At 34.0% G+C, this 9,641-nt stretch overlaps 1 protein-coding gene across 1 annotated transcript in view; it reads right to left on the bottom strand.

The window, feature by feature from the left end:
• Positions 1–3,657: 3,657 nt before the first annotated feature.
• The window catches only part of LOC150102595 (interferon regulatory factor 2-binding protein 2-like), a 61,546-nt gene continuing 55,562 nt past the window's right edge, over positions 3,658–9,641 (bottom strand). The window contains exon 2 of the mRNA XM_090398879.1: positions 3,658–4,700. Coding sequence (XP_090255005.1) covers positions 4,069–4,700 — 632 coding nt within the window. The 3' untranslated portion in view covers positions 3,658–4,068. The remainder of the gene's footprint in view (positions 4,701–9,641) is intronic.

Raw genomic sequence — 9,641 nt, 5'->3', positions numbered from 1 at the left:
ATCTAGAGATGATTCCCCGTGTGTGTGTGCATGTAACAATTAAATGTGATGCTTCCAAACATAACGATTCTGTAATGCAATACTTTTCCTTTCTGACAAAAAAACATTTTTAATACCAATATGAAGGTGGAATGGCCTATCCAAAGAGAAATAGACAATGCTTTTAGCCTATTACTGAAACCTTTAAGAAGAGAAGAAAGAAGCCACTGTTCAATCATTTCTTGATTTCGTTTGGATCGATAGCTGAATGACAAATTGAGCATCTTCTTATACTAGGGGTACGAGATGGCGACACTTGTCAGTTGTCTCTTCATTGGTTGCAGCTTATAATTAGTGATTAGTCTTTGGCTAGCTATCTCTGATTGGTTGCTGATGGAGATTGAAATGCCCAGTTAGTCTTCAAAAAGTTAGGTTAGGTTGGCCTAAAATGGCTACGCATACTAGCTATAAGGGAATAAAAAGCATTAGCTGATATTTTTATACTATTTTATTACTCTGCTTTAATAATTACATACTGAAATCTAAATGTTCATGTGCATCCTGTGAATGAAACTAACAGAAATAACTGTAGAGGTTTTTTTTTTTTTTTTTTTTAACTTGGTTATAAATTAAATTAAAAATGCCAAAAATTATATGCTTGTTTAATAAGTGTAAGCAAAGAAAGTTAGTGTGTGAAGTTTCTTCATGACTAGGCTACTTGTATATAGAAGCTAATGACTGTGCATTAATTGCCTTAGTATCCCATTATGCAAAGCACACATCCTTTTGGGTATGTAAAATACTATGCATTATGGAAAGGGCTACTACCCTAACCGGTTTCGACCTTTAATGCGGTCTCATTAGTGGGAGCAATATCGAATATTTTAGTATTAATATTTAATATTTTAATAGAAAATTAACATGTAGTAACATTTCCCAAACAGCTCAAAGTTCAGAAGTGCTGCTTAGAAAACTTGTAATAAAGTCTGATTTCCCAAGTCTATTCATCAGGTTCAACATGAAAGTGAACTATAAGTTAAATAAAACACTAACCCCCTAGACTCATGCAAATGATTTCCTTTTGAAGGCAAAAGATGCATAATAAAAATCTCTTATTTTCAGACAAATTGAACATTTCAGATTTATTAACCACCATGTTGGCCTTTATATGTCAATATGCAAGTATTACTACTGAAAATAAATAACATTTGGAAATTATCAAAACATGGACAGGAAGATATGTTAATGCTTTCCTGTCCATGTGGTTTGGGTGGTTCAATCAATGACTTCGTTTTGTAGTCTCTCTCATCAAATGAAATAAAATATTTTATCATACAAAATCCAAAATATGTTATTCAAATAAAAATAATTTCAAAAATATTAATTAGAGCAAAGAAAATATTTTAAAGAACTCAGAATAATTTCATTGTTTTAAAAAAAAAAAATCTTGGGTGGAATTTATTACCAAATGAGATGGTGAGTGCGCAAACATTGAACCAATTTAAATGCAGTATGATAAACATCATCTCTGTTAGAATGCATCTTACTATTACCTCCCTTGATGAGTCTTGACTCCCGGGGGTATTTGTATTATAAAAATAATAACCAAAGTGCTTGTGTAACCCTGTAAAAATGACATTTAATTCCCTAACACTAGGTTACCCAAAATAAGACCAGTGTGGGTTTGATTCTAGTAGTCAACGAGATGGAGTTTCGTGTTGTCTTGGGGGTTACAGAGTTAATTGACTTTTGGCACATTTAGGCAGGATTTTTTCTCCTGAAAAAAAAAACTCATTCTATTACAGATAATAATAAGTTGAAGGCTACAAATGGTAGCAGATGTAATTTTCTCTCTGAAAGCTACTGATAGCTTGAACTTGCTATCAATAAAGGGAGAAATTATGCATTTAAATTTCTTTTAAATGGAGGTAGGGAAACCAATGATCGGTTTTTTTAAATCATTCAAAAATGTTGTCAATTTGTAATTATCTACTGGTGCCAGCTAAGAAAAGCATTTTTTATTTTTTCAAATTAGACCCACACATAAGATTTTAAATTAAAATTTAGAAAACACTGTAATCAATGTTTATACCAACTTAACCACAAGATTTGATTCACAACCAACATAACTTTTGAAAATTATTTTGTTATTCATTTCAAGTATCGCCAACATAGTTGCAAACATGAAATGACCGCAAGATTAAGAACTGCCCTCTCTGGTTGAAAATTTGTCTGTTAAAATAAAGGCAATTTCTTAATTCTGTCTGAAATGCTTGACTGAATTTGACATTTTCTGAAAGGGAATGCAGAAAAGAATCTTGACAAAATTAGTACTGTAATTTAACCAAAACTGATTTCTTTTACCTTATCAAATTTATGACAAATTTCTTGTTATATAAAATGTAAATTAGATTAGAGTGATATAACAATGAATTTTATCACCTTTGATCATATTAGGTCATCTTTTGCATGAATAACAGCTTGTACTTAATCGTACCTGACTGCAGTAGATATCTAATGTGAGCGGATCTGTTATATAATGTCTGTAATCACTCCAAATGGAGAGTGATGTAGTACCATTATTACATCTCAGCATGTTCCCAAATCCTGCAGGTGTATGAGTTGAGATCCAGTAAATTTATCAGTCATTTAAGATGGGTGAATACAATACAATTCCATACAAACTTGGACCTAATAATATGACATTATTCTGGAGGGCTGGATTGGCATCTGAGAACAGGTGCAATATTGCAAAGTGCATATGCTACTATACTTCAGAGGTTCATAAACCCGTGTTTTCATTGCCTATGTACCCACCAATTTGCAAAGTGTAGCAAGTCATTTCACTTTAGATGATTACCTTTGGTGGGGAGAGTCTCATATGGATCTTCAACTCCACTGATTCTTAGATGTAAGAGTACATAGAGAATCCATATTAATGACTTCATTTAATCCTAAGAACTTCTGATTACACATAGACCATTAATGTAATTCAACTTCTGAATGAATTGCTAATGTAAACACAAGAACTGAAAAATATAAGACATTAACTAATATGCCACCTGAATATGTACTTATCTTGTCTATATTGCATATGTTCTGACTGGTTTCCACATTTTATGGAATGAAAACCAAGTTTCCAGGAGGTGAAAAAAATCTGGCCAGCTCTATATGAGACAGGCTTACATGGAAAGTGCTTTTACTAACCACCATGACGAGATATGAACCATGGCTAAGCTTATGATACAGTGGTGGATTTTCCTGACCACTTTTCTGGGGTCAGTGATAACATGCAATATAGAGATTTTGTAAGAATCAACTGGGAGCCCTTGTTTTCACACTGAAATTCTTGTCAATTCAGCAAATTTCAGAAGTTGTATAAAATTTCTGTATGCACATTCTTGCTTACAGATACATTTATGAATTCTTGAGTAATTGGGTTGGGAGTTAAGCATGTGGCCATTAATTTAGGTTAACAGCCATATGCAATACATGTTCAGATAAAACCTTTATATGTAACTTATAAATTAACAAAAGTAAAATCAACAGCAACAAAGAAATAATGGATGTTATTTAAGATGTAGCATTTTGAATATTACAACGGACACAAGAGGTTGACAACTTACCGACAGAATTATTTTTCTTTAGCAAATCATTACAAAGAATAATATTACACACTATATTAAGAAGAGAATTTATTTACAGGATGGATACATCACTGAAAACATTATTTCATGTGGTTCGATTTGTCCATGAAAAGGCAGGTGACTAGCTGGGAGTGCAATATTCATACAGAAACTAATGATAGAAATGCAAACCTACAACCATATAACAGTCTGATAACACATTTCTAACTGCTATATATTTTAAATCACTGGATGACTGCACCAGAAGACCAGTAGTAACACAATACCGCACCACCAATTTATAACAAAATGGAACAAACTACACCATTACAGTGATGTCTGAGAAAGGAGTCTGTCCCCCTTTCACAACCATATTCTGAGGAAAACTGATTTTTTTTTTTTGTCTCATTTTAAAATTTAAGTGATCTGTACACAAGGAATGTTCGGAATAAAATATATTTAATCAGTTTTCTCTTTCTTTCTTAACTTTGAAATCTTCACCCAGTATGGTAGCAATTTCATTTTGCATGAAAGCCCATGGAACATTAGATCCAACAAGTGGACATTTTTCTCCACTAGGACAATAGACTTCATTACCATTGGCAGTACTCTGCATTTTAATACTCTCCCTTGAGCATGGAAAGCAAAACTTATGATGTGGAACAGAAGGACATTGAACAAAGTGAGTGTCTTCTAGACGCTCATGGCATAAAGTACATTTTAAAGCAGGATTAGTTAGCTGGGACTCTGAACCAGGAGCAGTGGAGGTAGTCACTGTACTGCCAGCATTACCTTCTTCAGACTGTCCAGAGCTATGACGACCTCCACTAGATATTTTTCTTCCTTGAGCACTTGCAGATGGTGAACAGCGGGTAACTGATGGTGAGCGTGCAGTTCCATTTGAAATACTTGTTTCTCCTGATATAATGCTTCTTGATGCCATCTCAGAAGAGATAGCATCAGCTACAGATAAAAGGGCTGTCATTGAAGGATTCTGGCTAGATGAAGTGCTTTCTTGTGGAGAATTAGTAGAGTTACTGAGAGGAGAAGCAGAATTTCTAGATGAAGTAGTATTACCACTGAGGGGTCCAAACCCTATAAAGGAAAAATTACCTTTTTAGGTTATATTTTTCTCCTTTTTTTTTTTTTTAAACAAAAATCAAGTGAAATAAGAGGGCAAGAAAAATAACTGATGTGAAAATTATATATAATAGATTTAGCAAATGAAATATCTGAATTCAATAATTTCATTGTGTGTGTGTGTGTGTGTGTGTGTGTGTGTGTGTGTGTGTGTGTTAAAGTATCCCCCCCCCAAACTTAACTCGGTTTAGAGTTTACAAGAAATTATATTATTCTATTATCTGTACTTGAACTATGCAAACAAAAGTTAATCCACTGCTGTATACAAAGTCACTGGCTGGGATTCTTGAAATGCAGAGGCACACTTTTCGGAAAATTGTGGCTTGGATATAAGATGAGAATTTTAAATGAGATTGAAAGGGAATGAAGGCCTTCATTCCAACATGGATAAGTTCTACAACAATATCAGAAGTATCTGATCTGAAGAATGGAAACAGTAGTCTGACAATGGAAAGGAGAAGTCAAATCGAAGATCTTCATCAAAAGAGTGCGTAAATTGGATAAAACTAGTTCCAACAGTTTGATTTGAATGAAATGGAAAGGCGCTTAGTCTTATACAGAAATTTATTTTATGTAGTATTAATCATTTTTTGACCCTATGAGTTTTTGTAATCATCATCATTATCATTGGCTTGACAGCCCTATGTGGGACCTGGCCTTCTTCAGAAACTTCTGCCAGCCTTCCTTATTCAATGCCAAACTCCTCCAATTTTTGACTCCTTAAACCTCAATATCTTGCATCACTCCATCTTCCCATCTTAATTTAGGTCTTTCAATTTTTCTTTTTCCTTCCGGCTTAGCATTAAACATCTTAACAATTCTATTACTATCCATGTGTATAATGTGTCCAGCCCAACTTAATCTATTTATTTTTATGTACTTAATGTCTGGCTCATTAAATAATCTGTATAGTTCACGTTTATATCTTTTTCTCCACACACCATTCTCTTGTATTGCTCCAAAAATATACCTGAGAACTCTTCTTTCAAACAGACCTAGCAATCTTTCATCTGCCATTGATAATACCCAGTTTTCAGAGGCATAGGTTAACATTGGTCTTACAAGTATTTTGTACATCATTATCTTTGTTTTTCTCGAAATCAGATGTGACTTTAGGTGTTTCCTAAGTCCACAAAAAGCATCTATTTGCAGAAAGAATATGTCTCTGATGTGACTTTATATGCAATACTGATATCATTTTTACAATTAACTTCTGATCCCAAGTATATAAGCTATGTACAATTTCAAATTTATAGAAACCAATTTTGATTTGAGAAGATTATTATCATAAATCTTTCTAGTTACTGGCATATACTTTGTTTTTTCTTGATTAATCTGCAAATTCATTTTCTTTGCTGCATTTTCTAAACTGATGAAAGTTTCTTCCATTACTTCTTCCTATAATATCGATATTGTCTGCATATGCCATAATTTGTACTGATTTGTAGAAAATAGTTTCCCTTGTATTAATGCCAGCATCTCTGAAAACCTTTTCAAGTGCTGTGTTAAACAGTAAGCAAGCTAAGCCATCCCCTTGTTGAACATCATTTATATATATATATATATATATTGGATCAGACCATATGTTCTGAATTTTGATCTGACAACGAGTATTTCTCATTGTAGCTTTAACTAAAGCAATAAGTTTTTGTGGAATATGTAGTTCCCCCATTGCAATAAGTAAGTTAGTTCTATCTATGTTATCATATGTAGTTCTGAAATTTATGAAAAGGTGGTGTGTTTCAATTCTAAATTCATTACATTTTTCAAGTAATTGGCATATATTAAAAATCTGATCATTTGCAGATCTTCCTTGACAGAATCCACATAATCACCAATAACATTCTCTACATAGGGATAAAGTCTCTTAAATAGAATGTTAGGGAAAATTTTATAAGTTACATGGTAAATTAATTCCTCTATAGTTAGAACATATCATTACATCACCTTTCTTATGGATGGGGCATATGACACTCGGATTCCATTCGTCTGGAACTGTTTCATTAATCCAGATTTTGTTGATAAGCTGACACAACTGCTTCAAGTATTCTGTACCTGCACTCTATCCATTCCTGGGGTCTTATTGTTCTTAAATTTTTTAATAGCTGCTTCCACTTCTGCATTTGTTGGTACTGGTTCAACATCTTCTAGATCTTGGCTCTCTTCCACATCATCTAAATGACCAGATTTCTAGCCTAGATATATTGTTCTAGGCTGGAAATCTTTCCAACTACTATTTAACTTTTGATAGAAAGATATGCTTTCATTCATACTTCTGGGATGTTCCAATTCTTTAAGTTCTTCCTCATAGTATTTCTTCTTATGCATTCTTTTTTCTTCTTTTATAGCCAAATGATATTCCTCCACAGCTTTACAAGTGTGGTTCCTTTGCTGCATTTGTTTATATGCCTCATTTTTTTAATACAGTCACACGTTCACATTCTGCATCAAATCAATGTTATACACTCTACTGACAACAGCAGACATAGTATTAGGAAAAGTCAGTAGAGTTAAGTATAACCATTGGTTTGATGTAGAATATGAACGTGTGACTGTATTAAAAATTGAGGCATATAAACAAGTGCAGCAAAGGAACCACACTCAAAGCTGTGGAGGAATATCGTTATTCCTAAGAACATCCCAAGCTTCATTAACACTCTCACCAATGGTTAGACCAGACAGATTTTCACTGATTCTCTCACCATATTTGGCTTTTACTTCTAATTCCTTCAATCTTTCCTTATTAAACTTTCTGGCATGGGACCCATATATCTTCCTTGCATTAGAGATTCTGCTTCTAATCTTTGATATAATCAAATAATGATCAGAATCAATCTTTGCTCCTGTGTAGGTTCTAACATCCATCAAATTTGATAGGCATCTTGCATCTATTCAAAGATGATTGATTTGACACCTACAAACCTAAACCTACATCAAGAGACTTCCAGGTCATTTTATGAATATCTTTATGATTAAACATTGTACTACCAATAACCACATTTCTTGAAGAAGCAAAGTTGATCAATCTAGTTCCATTATCATTAGTCTAATTATGTAAACTATATTTCCCAATCGTTGGCCTGTGTGTATCCTCTTTGCCTATCTTGGCATTTAAATCACCTATAATAATTTTTACATCCCTCTTTGGACATTCCCCATAGATCTTATCTAATTCATCATAAAACAACTCTTTTTCAGCATCACTCTTATCTTCAGTTGAAGCATGTATACAGATAAAACTGTAGTTTAAAAAAAATGTCCTTTAATTCATAACCTACGCATTCAAGGTGAGTTTGCTTTGAAGTCCATGATAAGATGATGTTTTATCCTCTGGTTTACAATGAAACCTGTTACCTGTTCCAAACGTGATTTTTCTTTAGGCAGCAAGAAAAAATAATATGATTTTTTTTCCCATAATTCCCTCTCCTGCCATCTCATTTCTTGTATAGCCATAACAAGTATCCTGTATTTATCCAATTGCTCCAGCAGCATTTTTAAAGCTCCAGAGCGGCAAAGAGAAAGTACATTCCATGATCCAATTTTCAAATCCTTAAGATATTTACCATTTTGTCGTCATTTAGTCCATCCAGTAGCTATTTCGTTAGATTTCGCAACACGTTGTTTCTTTCCAGGGTAGGGTCATCAGCCCCACACCCACCCTCCAACCTGGAGGACCAGGCCTCCGTATTTATGAGCCCCAGAGACAGGGTAACCTAGCTATACCCCCAGACACTGGATACCCATTTTAGTCACCTCGTATGACATGCATGGGCTACAGTGGAGCTATTCTTATTCCCCAGCCACCACATGGGGGCGAGTTTTTGTAAGGCTAATTTAATTCTAGTTGGATTTTTATATTTAAGAGGTATCATATTAATTGGTATGTATGTAGATATTAGGGTTAGACACAACACTTAAATTTAGAATAATAACCTTATTTGTTATTGGTTAAGAAATATACACATTTGATTCACATTTGAACAGAAGTCCTAATCAGAAATGAAGTTTGCAACATGTGAAAAAAAGATAATTCAGTAGTATTTCTTACTAATGTTTTGTCATTGTGAGAGCATTTTCCATTAGACACATAACAGAAAAAAGAACAAAGTCAGACAGGCAGCCAAGACCACCTAGAAGATCTTATGCCTCGACAATTATGACTTAACATCACATGCAAAACTCAGTTCAGATTATAAAGCCATTTGCAAGAAATTCTACTTTCAAAAAATTGTGATCTTCTCTAAATCTATTTCCAGAATCTTGATATGTCAGATCAGGGCAAGATATATCTGGCACACATAAGACATGTAAAGTGCGTGTGTGTGCATGCATGGGTAGGAAGAGTTGGGGGCAGAAAACAACAATTCTACCTAAAATCTTTCAAATAACTACAATCACTGCTTTTAATTCATCTTTTCTGTGTGTGTGTGCGTGTGAGAGAGAGAGAGAGCTGTTAATAGTACTTATGGTGTAGTGATTATCACATCTGTCTAACATGCTGTTTCAGGTTTGACCCCCAGGCAAGCACTGGAATTTTTTTTGTTCATAAGTTTGGTCACCTGGGTTTCTTGGGAATCAGGAGGTGGTAGAGAGGATTCAGAGGCAAATGACCAAGCTGATGACAGGTCTGTGGAATGTTGCCTATGAGAATAGGTTAAAAGGTATGTGGGTTGCAAAGTTCAGTTGAGAAGCAGAAAAGAGGTGAGAAGATAGAAACTCAAGATATTAAAGAGGTTTTATAAGATTGACACAAAGGAAATTTTTCATTATATGACAAACAGAGAGAAAACTAGGGGAAAACACCTGTAGAAGTAATAAGAGAGTGGTTAGTAAGGGTGTATGAACTAGATTTTTTGCACTGAGGGCAATGAGTGAGTGGAATGGATTGCCAGAATT

Source organism: Typopeltis vanoorti, chromosome 10 (assembly GCF_054136105.1).
Source record: "Typopeltis vanoorti isolate ZY-2024b chromosome 10, IOZ_Tvanoo_1.0, whole genome shotgun sequence".
Classification (NCBI taxonomy): domain Eukaryota; kingdom Metazoa; phylum Arthropoda; class Arachnida; order Uropygi; family Thelyphonidae; genus Typopeltis; species Typopeltis vanoorti.
The sequence above is the reverse complement of the archived record's forward strand: the minus strand, read 5'-3'. Positions and strand labels throughout refer to the sequence as shown.